Here is a 14874-nt window from a genome sequence, read left to right on the forward strand (position 1 = left end):
CCCTCCTTGCCTGAAACTGAAAGGGCTTAAGGTCAGCAGATCCCTTGGCTTGGATAGTCTCTGATTCTGGCCGTGTGTCATGTTTGCAGAGGATGTGAGGGGCCTTCGTCGTGAGCTGCTAGCTGTAAGATCTCTCAGCCAGCAGCAATGTGAAGACATGGCTCAACAGCTCCGCTGGGCAGAGGAGCAGTGCAGGAAGGCTCTGAGACTCTGGCAATCTGCTCAGGAAGCAGAAAAAAGGCAGCTTGTGCAAAACCTGGTAAGAAGCAATACACAACTAAAGATTTCAGGCAAGTTTGTAAGGCTGGCTTAGCAGCAGAGCGGCCTGAGTATGTGACATGGCCTCAAGCATCAGCTGTGGGCTACGCTTTGCTGAGCCAGGCAGCAGGGGGCTTCAAGGGCTCATACTCGACGGACTGGGAAGACCCAGAAGCCAATGCTGGGACAGTATATGCAGCCACAGGTTCAGGATGGGCATAAGCCAAGTTCCCCAGGAGGCTGGGTGGTCGCCACCCAACGCATGGCAGCAAAGGGGCAGGATCTTCCCCACAGCCTCGTGCCATGCCGCAGACGGCTGCTGACCTTGCTTCCAACTGCAGTCCCAGCAAGTGGATTCCTTGCTTTCTGTCCTTCCATGGTGGAAAGAGGCCTTCCCTTTGAGCTTGAAGCAGATGCAACAGGCCCCATGGTTCTGGTATTTCAGCTGGTGGCCTGTCTTGTGACTGGGTCATCGAGGTGCTGGCCATGTCCTAGTCCTGCAGTCCATCTGCAGCTCTTCCATGATCAAATGGCAGGGGCACTTGGAGAACAGAGCCTCTGAGAAGAGGCAGAAATCCTGAGCAGAGAGGGGCCAGAGAATAGGGAGCCATCAGAGCAGGGGAGGGAGGTGGCATTTCCTTCCTGCCACCTGCTGACACTCCCGCTAACTTCTGGGTTAGAACAGCTATGCAGGAAGTCAAGAGGATGTAAGGACTACTTGCAGGCACTGGAAGCACAGAGCCTGGCAGGCTCCAGCACTGAGCCCCAGGAAGAACAGCTAGCATGGAAGGGTTAGAGCTGGCTGGAGAAGCAGAAGGAAGTGGTGGAATAGAAGTGCTTTTGAGCCTGGGAAAGAGGGAATCTGAGCGTGATGGCAGGTGCCAGTAAGATTTCTCTTGACCAAATATCAAGGACAAGCTGCAGGCAGAACTGCAGGAAGCTCAGAGGAAGATGAAGGCAATGGAGAAGAGCCACCAAGAAAACATGGAGAGGATGCGCAAGGTCCTGCTGCAGTACAAGCTGGCTGAACTAAAGCAGGTGAGTGAAAGAGCAGGAGGCACTGCAGTCACACAACGAGTGGTCTCTGCCCTTGTTGCCTTTGCCCTGCAGAGCAGCAGGTGGATGGGGGCAATGTGTCTGAGTGCCACGCTCTGAGGTCTCCATGGCAGTTGGTCAGAAGGACACTTACTGGGCCACTGAATCTCAGCTGCTGCCCTGGGCAGCAGGGCTTGTGCTTTGGCCGCTGGGCCAGCAATCCTGTGAATGTATTTCTGCTGGCCTCTTAGAGCTCACTTTGTTTTTTGAGGGGTTTGTTCAGGTCAGCATGGAGACCCACCCAGATTCTGAAGCACTTGTCCCTGTCCATGGTGAATGCAGTCCTCAGAAAGGGGTGAAATGTGCAGTTGTTCTTTCCCTTTCCCAGTCTCTACTACGGCTGGCTGTGACAAGCTCTAGTCTCTGACTGCTGTTTGCGTTGGACTTGAGGAGGAAGACTTGACAGCTCAGCTTGCAGCCTAACACCAGTGTTGTTCCTACGGGCTTGACTTTGAAATGCTGTGTCTGGGGCATCTCTGCCAGGCACCTCTCTGACACAACCAAATTTCTTGTCCCAGAAGGAAGCAGGATGTGCCATCAAAGCTGCCGCCGCAGCCGCATCCTCGGAAGCAGCCTCCTCTCCGCAGCCTGAAAACCGGAGCATGAGCAGTTCGCCCCGCTGGAGCCAGGAGAGAGAGAAGCAGTTCCTGAAGCTGCTGAGTACGTCCTGGGGATTTCTTGTGCGATCGAGCAGTGTATTATAGTGTGTGTGCCTCAGCATGAGCTGTAGCACATGTTCCTCCTCTCTTTGGTGTCAAACAGACTTTTTGGACTCCCTACAGAAGCCAGGGTTGTGCTTGGGGGCAGCAAGGGAGCACTTGGGGCGTTTCTCTTGCCTTTGAGGCAAAAGCTGGGAGTGGGTGGGCTTTGCCTGAGCTTCCCTGTGCAGTAAAGACAAAAGCAGGGATTGTGTCCAGAACAGCAGTAGGCTCTGATCTAGCCAATGACTCAGGGAAGGTGTATGTGCTAGTGTGGCCAAAGTGATCGGAAGAAATGGTTTCCTAGATTCCCTTTAGACTCCTGGCTTTAGGCTCTTGACTCTTTGGAGTAAAATTACTTCAGAGACATTGATTGGCTCTGTGGCTGGTTTAATAATGGTGTTGTTTTTATGACTGTCAGTATTTCTACTATTCTTTCTACACTGTGGTTTGATAAGAATTCGACATTTTGGTTAGCCTGAACTCCTTGAAGAGAACATCAGGCGATAGAACTAAGAAGAGAGGAAGAGATCTTTTTCAGTAGCCCCTACAAGTTAAAAAGTTACATTCTTCGAACAATCCCAATTTATCAGAGAGAAAGAATTGTTTTCAAAGTGCCCCAAAAGAGGAAAAGCACATTTGTTACAATCCCTGTTGGATATTTTAATTGGGTGCTTAGGAAGATGCATCAGAGAGACATATCTGTGTGGCATGGTCAGATAAAAGCGCTCTGCAGGCAATCCTCAGAAGGAAGCCTGCAGCCTCTCTGCTGCATGTTCCTCCAGTACCAGGCACTTTGTCACTGCGTGTGCCCAGCTGGTAAATATTCTTGGAATACTGAGCATTGGCCTCAATCCCTGCACAGATTCCTGCACTCAAGGACAGCGTACCAACCAAGGCCTTAATGACTCTGCAGTAGAACTGAGTTGCTTCTTACAACTAGGAAGAGCTGGCAGTGCAGTGCTGTCAGAGAATATGGGGTCAGGTTTTTCAGAACAGGGCCCAGTTGACTCAGGGTCTGCCATCAGCTGTTGGGACAAAAGGTGGATTGATCAACTCCTCTGTGGGTCTGAATTCAAAGACAATCATGTTCTGTCTTGAGTGGGGTCTACTGTAGCAGCGAGGGGGTTTTGATGGTGATTGCTGCTACCTATTTCCCTAAAGGCATTTCCTGTGGAAAAGCCACTTGGGTAAGCATTCAGGAAGGCAGTCAAGTCCACACACACCACACTCACCATGGCAAGCTCAGTGCACCATGGCCGAGAGGCCTTTTAGAAGGTCAGTTCCAGCAAGGTTTATTTGAGCACGCCAAAGGGGAACTAGAGACAAAAGATGAGCCATGTCCTCTGCACAATGTTTAAGTAAGGGCTGGTGCAGTGGCGGTACCAAAGGGCAGGGCAAAGTGAGCTGGCTCTCAGGGAGGAAAGGGCCATCCACCAGGGGCCACACAACCCATGAGGAAACAGGGAAAGGAGAAAGCTGGGAAAGTTGGGACATTCCCCTCAAGGCAGCCCTTCAAAGGAGTATGGGAGAATCAGACTCTGTGCAGGCCAGAGCTGCCTGTCTTGCTGGGGCTGCTGTTGCTGCTGTTCTCGTTGATGGTATTGTTAGCCAAGCGACCATAAATTGCTCAGAGCCCCAGAGAGTGGAGCTGAGTTTCAGATCTCCTGGAAATCAGGATCTCTGTTTTGAAGTTTGCTTCTTGCATTTTGTTTCTTTCAGGGCATGTGGTGAGTGTGGGAGATCCGGAGAAGAAGTACGCCAGGTGGAAACGTATTGGCAGTGGGTGAGTGCAGGCACGCTGACTTCTGCAGAACCACAGGCCAGGAATTTTGGTGGTGCAACATCACATGTAAAGTTGGGCAAGCTGCAAGCATCTTCAGACCCTGGCTCCAGATTGTCCCTGTCTCTGTACTGTGGCAGTACAAGGCATCATCTAAGATAACTGAATGCTGACAATGTCTTGGCTGCCTGAAGGAGCAGGATGTGGATGCTCTCCTATCCCTCCAAGATGTGGCACCAGGTTCCCTGAAGACTTGGGTTTGTATGATTCAAAGTAATATGACCAGACTCATGAAGGAAGAAAAACCTGAGAGAGCAGCTTCCCACCTGAGAGCTGTCAGACAACAGCTCTGAGTAGAATTTCTTAGCTGTATTGTGCTGGAAACCATATTCGGTGGCCAGGAAAATAAGAAAGGCTGTGTGGCATTGCCTGAGTTTGGCAGGTAGGATCAAAAGAGAGCGGTGAGAAGGCCCAGCAGGACTGTGTGTCTCATTGCCTGGAAAGGCACGCCACAGGCACAGACACAAGAAGGAAAAGGCAAAGAACAGCCCCGCATGCATCATCTAGTGTGTACATTTGAGATTTGTAGCAACCCTTTTTCTTCCTGTTGGACCCAGCTTTTCTCTTGGACACTCTGCAGGGCAGAGGGCTGCTGGGCTGCTGGGCCATTGGCTGAAGAGCAGACAAACCCCGGTGTTTTAGAGGCACTGCAGGCAGCAGAGAGCTCCTGCCTGGGCTGCCTTTTGCTTCTCAGCACTGAACAACTTCTCTGTTCTTGCCACTGCTCTGTTTCTAGGGGTTTTGGCACTGTTTATAAGGCCGTCAACGCTGCCACAGGACAAGCGGTAAGTGCCCATGCAGATTTTGCAGCTCTTGAGTGCTTTCCCTTGGCATGTGATCTGTGGCCAGAGCTTTGGGCCGCCTGTCTTTGCTGCAAAGGCTGTCCCGCAGGAGCAGCCTGTCTAGAGGCTGGCTGCAAAATGCATTTTGGACAGACTTTGTCCTTCTTGCCTACCTGAATGGATGCCAGGATAGCAGTGGTGTCCTTCAGAGAAGGACACCCTCAGACTTACTGCATAAATATGCATAGATTAGCTGATGGCAAGAGCTGTCATTCCAGCCAATTCCTTTTAAGCCCAGGTTCAGACACAGATAGTATTTCCCATTGTTTTCCATCACGTGGTTCAGTTTGAAAATATAATGCAAGACCTAAAGAAGGAGAGATCTTGTGTGGAACACTGTTTTGCCTTTTACTCCTAGGGAACCTAGTTCACATACACAGACACCCAAACAAACACAAACACGCACAGATAAATGAGAAGAAGTGGATGAAGAGCCTTAAGTGATACAACCTTGTGTTGATCCTGTGTTGGTGACATTTCACTATGGAAATGCTGTTTGTACTGAAACGACATGGAGGTGTTTTAGAGAATCACGCTGTTCTTTGAGGCTCAAAGTTCAGAGTTCAGAATTCTGGTTTTTGGCTCTCAGCAAATACATTCCATCTTCCTTACTAGTAAGGCATTAGATAAGGTAGTTCCTTCTCCACCAGTGGTGCTGAGATCAGGTACTTCCCTTGGAGGGAGGTCCACGAGGTGTACAAAAGCCCTAAGCCCTATACTTAAAAGCTGGGATGCATCCATAGTGTACCATAGAGAGGGTTATTCATTGCTAAACACATGAAATAATTTCAAGTCTAAACCATGGTCACGATTGTCCTTCACAGTTACAAAACCCAAAAGGCAGAAGTAAGGATGTGCTAAGATTGTATCTTTACTTTGAGTTGCTTTGGAGTTCTGTTTTGGACAGCATTTTCCCTGTCATGTTTGTGCGTGTTTATTTGGCACACAATCGAAATGGCTGCTGTCACTGAAACGCTGCTCAAAGCCCCTAGAAATGCTACCATATCTTCAATGGTTTCAATTTGTCTTCACAGGACCAAAATTACTTTTGGCTTGCAAGACGTGTGCAAATGATAACAGTGGTGCTAAACAAAGTCTATTTGAGAAGTCTGGGGGTGCAGAGAGTGCTGTTAGCACTTTGTGGTTGGTGGTTTAGAGTCCCTTTTGACTGAGGTGACAAGGCATCCAGGCCTGTGAGTGCACAGAGAAAGAGGCTCTGGTGATGTCTGTCCCTAAGAGCCTTTAATGTCATTATAGGTGGCCGTAAAGCAACTTAATCTCCAGCACCAGGGCTGTGAGGAAGTGTTAAAGGAAATCCTGGTCATGCGTGAAAATAAGAACCCCAATATTGTCACCTACTTTGAAAGGTAAGTAGTTCTGGCAGAAAATGGATCTTTCAATGAACATCAATCCACACCTGTACGAGGCATAGGAGGAGATTGCATTTTGTTACCAGGAATGGTTCCTGGCATAAGCAGTTTGAAGATTGATCTCAGAAACCTGGCTCTCTTACTAAGGCAGCAGCCTGTATGTTCACTGGCTGCATGTTGTTTTGCTCTTTTGGGACGTGATTATTTTTCCAAGTGTCGGAGGAGAAGTGCTGAGAAAGCATCCCAGAGATGATTTCCCTTGTGCTGTTCCCACTATTTTCCATTGCCTTGCATGCCAAAAGGCTTGGCTAGGAGGCACATCATTTGCCAGGTTGCCAATTGTTTTTCCTGTTTGTGACTATTCTTTCTGCAAGGTTTTCCAAAGGGTGATGGCACTGGTGAACACCTTCCTGCCCTGAGTAAAAGGTGTGAAATCTGTGTCTCCTTGCGGCTGGAGTTCATGGTGCAATTTGTGTATGAAGATGATGAAGCAGCTGCTGGGATCTGTCTGCTTCCAGATTTATCTTTGCCCTCACAAAACTGCCTTTTTCCCCTGCCTGCCACCTAAGCCGTCTCCTTTTCCGTGGATGTGCCTTCCTCATTTAGGCGGCAGAGTTGGCAGACACTGGGTAGCCTGGCTGGAGTGTGTCTTCTTTTGATTCTGTCTTCATTTAGCAGTGACCTGGAAACAAAACTCAGCTGTAGTCTTTCTTCCATACGGCAATTTAGCTGTGCCCATTCAGCTCCACGCTGTTGCTTTCATCTTGCAGCTACCTTGTCAATGAGGCTGTCCTGCTGGTGTTGGAATATATGGATGGAGGCTCCTTAGCTGATGTGGTCAGCATGAGAAGGATGGCTGCAGGACACATAGCAACAGTGTGTCGGGAGGTAAGGGGTCCCCTTTGTGCTTGGGATGGCTTGGATGGGCTCGTCCTTGGAAAGCGCGGCTAAAGCAGAGATTCCATGTTCAGAGCTTTCTTTCTGGGTTGCTCTTATGCTTCAGAGAAGAAGGAGCATCTGCACAGAACTGCCTACCAGTGTCCCTGCCATTACTGTAGGCTGTTCTTTACTCTTATCTACCGTTGTTGAACTCCCTGTCTCTTTTTCATTTTAATTTTCTGTTCTGCCCTGTGCCTCTCCAAGCCTTTACCCAGAACCTTTCTGTATTGCCTCCTTGGCCTGTAAGCACAAAGGCGCTGGTGTGCGAGTTTAAAACAAATGGCAAAGCCAAAGACAGACTCATCTGTCACAGGTCTCCAGTTCAAAGGATGGCATGGCAGCCACCTTGGTGCTTTCTGCTGAACTCTGACAAATGAGCTACTTCCAAGCCTTCTCTTAAGGCAGCCATGTAACCCCTGTCCTCCAGTCTCTAGCCCAACAGTGATCCCCTTGGTGCCCAAGGCAGGGACTTTTTCTCTTTTGGCAAAGCCTGGATTGTCCTCCGGAGGGGGAGAGTTCATCTGCTGCAGCAGCGGTCATCTTACTGGCTTTGCAGGGGACTGTCTTGGACAACGACTGACGTTTCCCCCTCAAAAGCTAACATGCCTCCTTTGGAAAGATCCTGCTCTCCTAGAGTTGCAGCTACAAGCTCTTCCCCTTGCCAGCACTCACTTATCCTTTGAGATCTGGGAATCTTCAGGAGCAGCCTCCTTTTGTGAGTGATGTGATCAGATCAGGGTAACTTTTGGCCTCCCGTTTCTTTTTTCTCTCGTAGTGCCTGCAAGGCTTGGCTTTCCTTCATGCCAACCAGGTGATCCACAGAGACATCAAAAGTGATAACATCCTTCTGGGCCGGGATGGCTCCGTCAAGTTGGGTGGGTATTCCCAGTCAGGCGCAGCTCTCCAGGGAGGCGGTGTGGGGCTGCTTGGGAGTGGCTGCCGGGTGCCAGCAGTTGGTGCTGGTGAGAGGGCAGGGAGCACTCTGCAAGGCCAGGGTGCAGCTGTAAGGTGCTGAGTGGTCTAGAGAGAAACAAGGTGTCAAGAGTAACTTTGGTTTGTGTGTGTTCCTTCCAAAGGGAGGCAGTTACAGTGTAAACATTCAGGGGAATGAGGAAAAGCCACTATGGAAATTGTGGGTGGGGTTTTCACGTGGACAACCATACCCTTGCGGGCAGATACTTGGCTGCAGCCCTGAGGAAGGAGAGCCCAGCTGCTTTTCCAGCTTCATTCAGCACTGCATTCTGAGAGTGAGGAACTCTTTTCCCTGATTTCCTACTTGAAGCAGTATTTGTTTTTCTCCTCAGCTGATTTTGGCCTCTGTGCTCTGCTCAGCCCTGAGCAGAGGAAACGGAGGTCGATGGTCGGGACCCCCTGCTGGATGGCACCCGAGGTGGTGAGAGGAGAGCCATACGGCCCCAAAGTGGACACCTGGTCCCTTGGCATCGTGGGAATAGAAATGGCCAAAGGAGAGGCTCCTTATATTCGGGAAACCAGTGACAGGGTAAGGTGCAAAGAGGCTCAGATAGCTGTGCCCGTCTGGTCCCTGTCCATTAGACAAAATCCCATTCGCACAGCTTGAAGTGGCTTCCACCAGGGCCCAATTCTAAAACTGCCCCTGGGGCTCACATCAGCTGTGGAGGCAAGACGTGGTGCAGCATGGAATAGCTGGGGCTGCACTGGGACCTTTCTTCCTTTGGGAGAGAAGGCTCATCTCTAACCGTCTGCTAAGGCAAGAACTTGCCACTGCCGACTGGAGCTGAAAAGATGGGGTCGAGGTGAGCCCTGAAGGATATGGAAGAATCACGTAGAGTCTCATGTTTCCTTTTGCTTCAGGCTAACTACCTGATAGCCAAGCGAGGGGTGCCAAATCTGCACAATCTCAGGCTAGCCCCTGGCTTGTGTGAATTTCTGGGCTGCTGCCTGCAGATGGATGTGGACAGGCGAGGCTCTGCCAAGGAACTTCTGCAGGTACAAGGCAAAGGGGCTGCAGGACAAACAGCTGTTCCTCTTTGCTCCTTGGCCACACTCCAGGGAATCAGATGGGCCCCCCATGTAGTAACCTCCACTCTGGGTGCTTTTCAAATGGAAACCAAGTAGGATCCAAGAGTGCTTGAGGTTAGGAGGGACCAGTGAAGGTCACCTACTCCAAAACCCCAGCCACCAGCAAGGACATCTCCAAGCAGATCAGGTTGCTCAGTGTCCCATCCAAGCGGACCTTGAATGTTGCCGGGCTTGGGGCTCCTCCCAGCTCTCTGGGCAGCCTGTGCCAGTATTCTAGCACTCTCCTGGTATACAGTTTCTTCCTTGGAGCCAATCACAAATGAGGGGTTTTTAGGTTAAAAGCATTGCCTCTTATCCTCTTGCAATTGGCCCTGCTACAAGATATGTCCCCATCTTTCTTAGAAGCCTCTACCACTATTGAAAGGTCTCCTTGGAGCTTGCTCTTCTCCAGGCTAAACAAGCCCAACTCTCACAGCTGTTCCTCAGAGGAGAACTCCCACCTTCTGGTCATTTCTGTGGCCCTCTTTTGCTCTCGGCTGCTGCATTCAGGTTTACCTGGCAGCAAAGGAACTGAAGTATTGCAATGCCAGGGACAGGGGGCTTGAGGAACACAATGAAAGCAATCCCTGCCAAGTGGTTTTAGACTGATCTGTAAAAAGGCAGGGGCTTTGCGGGGGCTCACTGGGGGCATCCGAGGGCACCCAGCTTGTCCCTCCCAGCCCACTCTTAGAGGTTTCTGCCAGCCAAACGGGGACAGCTGTGCAGGATTTGTGCCAGCCCCATGTGCTGCCTGGCCCAGTCAAGACGATGAGAACGGCTGTGGCTTTGCTGCCAGGTTTTGTGGCAGACAAGGAGCTGGTGACCGGGCCGCTTCCTTGCCTGTGCCTGCTGTGAAGGAAGATGCCAGCCAGCACAAGAGGGAGAGGCATGCCGAGGCAGACACCGCTCTTCCTGCAAGCCAGAGCTGAGCACATCTGCGCCCTGCTGCTTGTGTCCTTGCTCCTGGCTTGCTCCTGAAAACCTGCATGTCCAGCATCCTGAGAACAACATGTGGGATCAATACTTTTCAGAGCTCTTGGGAGTCTCTTGAGGAATGCTGTATGCCCCACATCTCCCTTGGACACCCATATAGCCCATATCTCAAATAGCAAAGAGGAGGATAAGAATAAGTCTGTTGACTTTCCTGAAAGGAACAAAACCTTTGGAAAGCAAGCAGCAATCCCACAGTGATATCAGGACTAAAATCCCAGCAAGTGATGACACCTTGAAGAATGGACTAGTGCACTTCAGGGCCATGTTTCCTGCTATAGCAGCATCCTGGACATGAAGGCAGATAAGCTGATGGTGCCCTCAGTCCGATGTTTGTGTATTTCTGGGCACTAGAGGAACCCAGCTTGACCCTGTTAGGAGCTGAGATTGGAAAAGAATGGTTGCTTTTTTCTTTGTCTCTTTTAATTTGGGTTGTTTTGTTTCTTTTTCCCTTTGGGCAGCATCCATTTCTCCAATCAGCGGAGCCTCTCTTAAGCCTCTTCTGACAGGCTGATTGCTGTCATCCCTGCAGCAAGGTAATGCAGGAAGCAAAGGTGATGACAAGGCCACTTCAGCACTTGGAGAACAGAGCCTCTGAGAGCAGGTAGAAATCCTGAGGAGAGAGGGGCCAGGAAACAGGCAGCCATCAGAGCAGGAAAGCAAGGTGGCATCTCCTTTTCCCCCACCTGCTGATCCTCCATCTGAATTTCTGCTTGGGACAGCATTGCTGGAGGGCACAAAGTCACTCATGATGAGCACTTTTCAGGTGGGTGGTGTGAGGCATGAAGCTTCCACTGATTTTTTGGGGCAGCCTGGCTGGAACTTCATGTGGAAGTGTCTTCCTCCCCTCACTAGGAGCCGGAAGGGCAGCGTTTGGATGCACAGCAGCGGCTGGCACAAGGGGCAAACTTCCTTGCAGAGGTACAGAAGGAGCAGGAGAAAAGGATGCTTGAGATGAAGCAGGAAGTTGCCAGCATGCAAGCTGAACAAGAAGAGGTACGAAGCAGAGCCAGTCAAAAGGCAAAGGGTGAGAAAAGAGAGCTTGTGTGTTGTTTTGGACTCCTCTGCCCTCCTTATGGGCACTGTTTCTCTGGACACTGTCTGTCAGGGTGGCACTGTCTCTTAACTGGCCCTTGGGAAACAGTTCTGGAGAGACCTTGGTGCCAGGAGGGAAAGCACCGGTCAGGTGAGAGGCTACCAGACCACAGGTTTAAGGAAAGTAGGGATGGTGTTTCAGGCCCAAATGGAATGGGAAAGCCAGAGCTATGTCTCAGAAGGGGGGAGGTCCCACAGGAAGCCCCCTGCAGAGGTAGGCTAGAGCTGTGGGAGCAGGCTGGCTGTCAGGCTGCTGAGGAGGTGCCTGAAGCTGCTGAGTACGTCCTGTGCATTCTTTGTCTGATTGAGTAGTGCATGGTGTGTGTGCCTCAGCATGAGCTGTAGCACATGTATCTCCTCTCTTTGGTGTTGGGAGAGACATTTTGGACTCCCTTTAGAAGCCATTGTGGTGCTTGGATGCAGGCAGGGAGCACTTGGGGCGTTCCTTTTGCCTTTGAGGAAAAAGCTGGGAATGGGTGGGCTTTGCCTGAGCTTCCCTGTGCAGTGAAGACATAAGCAGAGACTGTTGTGCGAGCAGCAGAAGGCTGCGGCCTAGCCAATGACTCAGTGATGGTGTGTGTGCTAGTCTGGGCAAACTGATGAGAACAGTTGGCTTCCTGGATTCCCTTCAGACTCCTGACTTGTCAGCAGTCATTGGAGTCAAATACTTCAGAGAAATGGATTGGCTGTGGTGCTGGTTTAATCCTGGTGCTGTTTACTAAGACTGTTTGTTCTTCTCTTATTCCTTCTCCAGACCACATGGGCCCCTCGCCGTCTAAATCCCCACTCTAAGGGCTTTTCAAACAAAAACAAAGAAACGTGCAGCAAAGCAATCGAGGAAGCAGATGCGATGACAAGGACCTCTTCAGGATTGCTTTCTGCAATGGCAGCTTGGATCTGGACTCACAATATTAATCCTATACACACTCAAGCCTGTTGGAAGATTCCCTTCCTTGTCAGCCAGGGCATAAGGCTCTACATTCCCTTGAGAACTGGCCATTCTTTCTTAAAAATGGAAAGTCCCCCCAAAGGGCATCCTTGTGTGGCTTGGAATTGGGCACGATCTCCATCCCTTATCAGCTCCAACATATACTGCCTTTGGAATGCTGCTCATTGGCCAGTTTTTGCCCAGTCATGGACTTCTGGATGAGGAAGAAAGTGCAATTGCATTTCCATTGAAAACCCAGAGAAGAGCAGGGCAGCCTGAGGAGACAGTCTGAAAGTTCCCCTCATTTGTCTCACGACCATCTCAAGGACAGGCATCAGGACCCTGAGGAGCCTGATGGGAATTCTGGTCTGCTGGTGGTGGATGAATGCCAAACATCCTGAGGCCCCCGAGCAGAGCTCTGGCCTGCCAAGAGATTGTTCACAGCTGTGTCTGCTGTGACTGCTCCTAGCAGGGCCTGCCAGGGGGAGAGGCGCCCCATATGCTTGAACCTGCTTGGTGACAATAGCCCAGGAATCTTCCCACCTCTTGGCGTGGTTGGACTTTTCTGGGGTCACCTTTGGTGGTCCAAGGAAGACCCTCATCTGCTTTTCAGCCACCGTGGCGGACCGACTGAGATGGAAGAAGCCTCTCTCTCAAGGACTGAGACATGAGAGCCCTATACGGAGAAGCTCCCCCCTCCCAAGGACTGAGACTGAAACCCCTAACACGGGGCAGGTGTGTGGGGGAGCCAACCAGACCAAAGGGACACATTTGCCTGCAAGTGTGGCCATTGGAGCAAGAAGATGATGGTCCTTGCCTACTGCTTAGAACATGGACTACCTTTTAAATCTATTCTTAATTGTTTCTTTTTCCCCCTCAACGATTTCAATAGACTTACTTCAAGATCTGTTTGCCTCCCTCAGCAATATATATATCATAGAACCTTGAGTTAACCTTTGAGATCTCCCCTGGGGAAGGGGCTATAAGCAAGCCTGTTAGCTAAATGTGTGAGAAGAAAGCTGAGAAGCAAGAAGAAACTGGCAAGGAGCTCTCTCCAAGGCTGTAAGCAAGGAGACCAGGAGAAGTGAGGAATGGAAGAAAGATAAGAAGAGAACTCTGCAGCTGGACAAAGTCTTTTTAGAAAGTTAGTTGAAGTCATTGTAACTTTTCAAGAATAGTGTTATGTTGATTTATTGTGGCCAATAGTTAGGGTAAAAGAAGTCTTAAGAGTTAGAAAGTGTATAAAAGGTCAGCCATGTTCGATAATAAAGAGTTGTCATCTGAGACTGCTTGTGGTCTCTGCTTTGCGTGGGGACTGCCTCAACAGAGACACTCCCCAAAGTGACGAGGCGAACTCCTTCGGCTGGACTACGAGGACTTTGTCTTTCTATGTTTGCTAGCTATAACCCCTCTCTGTTTCTCTCTCCCCATTTCTCTCTTTCCTCTCCCTAAATCCGTCTATCGCATTTGCTGTGCTCATTCAATAAAGATGCATTTCTTTTGAATAATACTGAAATCCTCAGTGCGTGGTGTTTTGCACTCTGAGATCTTTAAAACGAACCATCATGACTCCCCTCTCATATGAATGGATCTTGCCACAGCCAAAACATCCTGTGCAGATGCAGGCTTTCAGCTGTGCACATCGATGCTTTTGGTTCCTGCTCTATGTAGCTGGAACATCTCCACCGTGACTCCTCCTGCCTCCCACGTGGCCATGGCTAATAGGTACGAGGCTCTGCAAGTGCAACGAAGAAGGTGGGCATGTCTGCTGGCAGTACAGGAGAGCAAAGAGGAAAGCACCTGGCAGGATCCTGGCCAGCAAGGCAAAGCACCTGATGTACCTGCTCTTTGTCATCAGATAAGGACTGGTGGGTGATGCAATGCTTGGGGTTGTCTGGGGCCCATCAGTCATGAAAAGTCTCTGTGCTTGAGTGGCTTTGTCCCTCTTCCTGTGTCTTGTGTTGCCCCTGTGCTCCGTCGTATTTGCCCAGGGCTGTGTAGCTGTGTGGCACAGCTAAAGTGCAGGAGAGCTTCATTCGTCTGCCCTTTGAGGTAGCTGCTCACAGCAGCCTTTTCAATCTGCAAGCTCCATCTGGAGAGTAAATTCCCTCCGTGTTTGGTCCCGGAGGCCAGGGCCTGTCATCTGCAGTCCCAGGTGGCACTGAGGGCTGCCCAGTGCCTCAGGCTGGTGTGACCCCAGCACAAACAAGAGGAGACCGTGGCAGGTGCTTGTTTCCAAAGTCACATTCTTCAGGGGCAATGTGCCGTGTGTGTCCTTTGTCCTGGCCAGCCCCAGACCTGGGGATCCGATGCAGGCACTGCTGCTGCCGCTGAAGTCAGCGAGGATTTGGTGGTTGGTTTCCATCCCAGCAGCAGAACTGGTCACTTATGAAGCCGGGTGCTGATGGTGCCCTGAAGATCTCTGTGCTGCACAGCTGTGAGGGAACTGCCCCTTGTTGTAATTCTTCATCAGGGAAAGTTGTGCCGGCCAGGTTTGAGTCAACAGAGCAAGCAGGGACTGAGCGAGTCTCTTCTATCTGTGTCTGCTGAGAGCGGTGACCTTTGAGATTAAGTGCACAAAGTCAGTTGCTTGTGGTCCCTCTGTGAATCTCCATGTTTGGTAATGCTGCTTCTTTGGTAAATCTGCCTGTAGCACAGCAGCAGGGGAAAAAAGCCTCTCCAATCTGCAGATGTGATAGGCTGCCATTGATCCACAGAAAATCTGCATTTTGTCTTTATGAGAAACAGAAGAACTGGTTTAGCAGTGAGAGAAGGT

The 14874-nt window shown here is 50.4% G+C and overlaps 1 protein-coding gene across 1 annotated transcript; it reads left to right on the forward strand.

Annotated features, from left to right (window-relative positions):
• The first annotated feature begins 1218 nt into the window (after positions 1-1218).
• On the forward strand, positions 1219-10581 carry LOC132322479 (serine/threonine-protein kinase PAK 3-like). Its single transcript, XM_059836967.1, has 10 exons — positions 1219-1296; positions 1872-2013; positions 3774-3837; positions 4631-4679; positions 5994-6103; positions 6877-6994; positions 7821-7920; positions 8350-8546; positions 8879-9013; positions 10537-10581. Exons 1-10 carry the CDS (start codon positions 1219-1221, stop codon positions 10579-10581), a joined length of 1038 nt encoding a protein of 345 aa, XP_059692950.1.
• The last annotated feature ends 4293 nt before the right edge of the window (positions 10582-14874 follow it).

Source organism: Haemorhous mexicanus, chromosome Z (assembly GCF_027477595.1).
Source record: "Haemorhous mexicanus isolate bHaeMex1 chromosome Z, bHaeMex1.pri, whole genome shotgun sequence".
Lineage (NCBI taxonomy): Eukaryota > Metazoa > Chordata > Aves > Passeriformes > Fringillidae > Haemorhous > Haemorhous mexicanus.

Bases quoted from the DNA above. Each gene is read 5' to 3' on its own strand.
- LOC132322479 (XM_059836967.1), top strand. From the start codon at position 1,219: ATGGAGAAGAGCCACCAAGAAAACATGGAGAGGATGCGCAAGGTCCTG. The intron at 7,921-8,349 runs GTGGGTATTCCC...TTTTCTCCTCAG, and splicing joins GGATGGCTCCGTCAAGTTGG to CTGATTTTGGCCTCTGTGCT. The intron at 8,547-8,878 runs GTAAGGTGCAAA...CTTTTGCTTCAG, and splicing joins TTCGGGAAACCAGTGACAGG to GCTAACTACCTGATAGCCAA.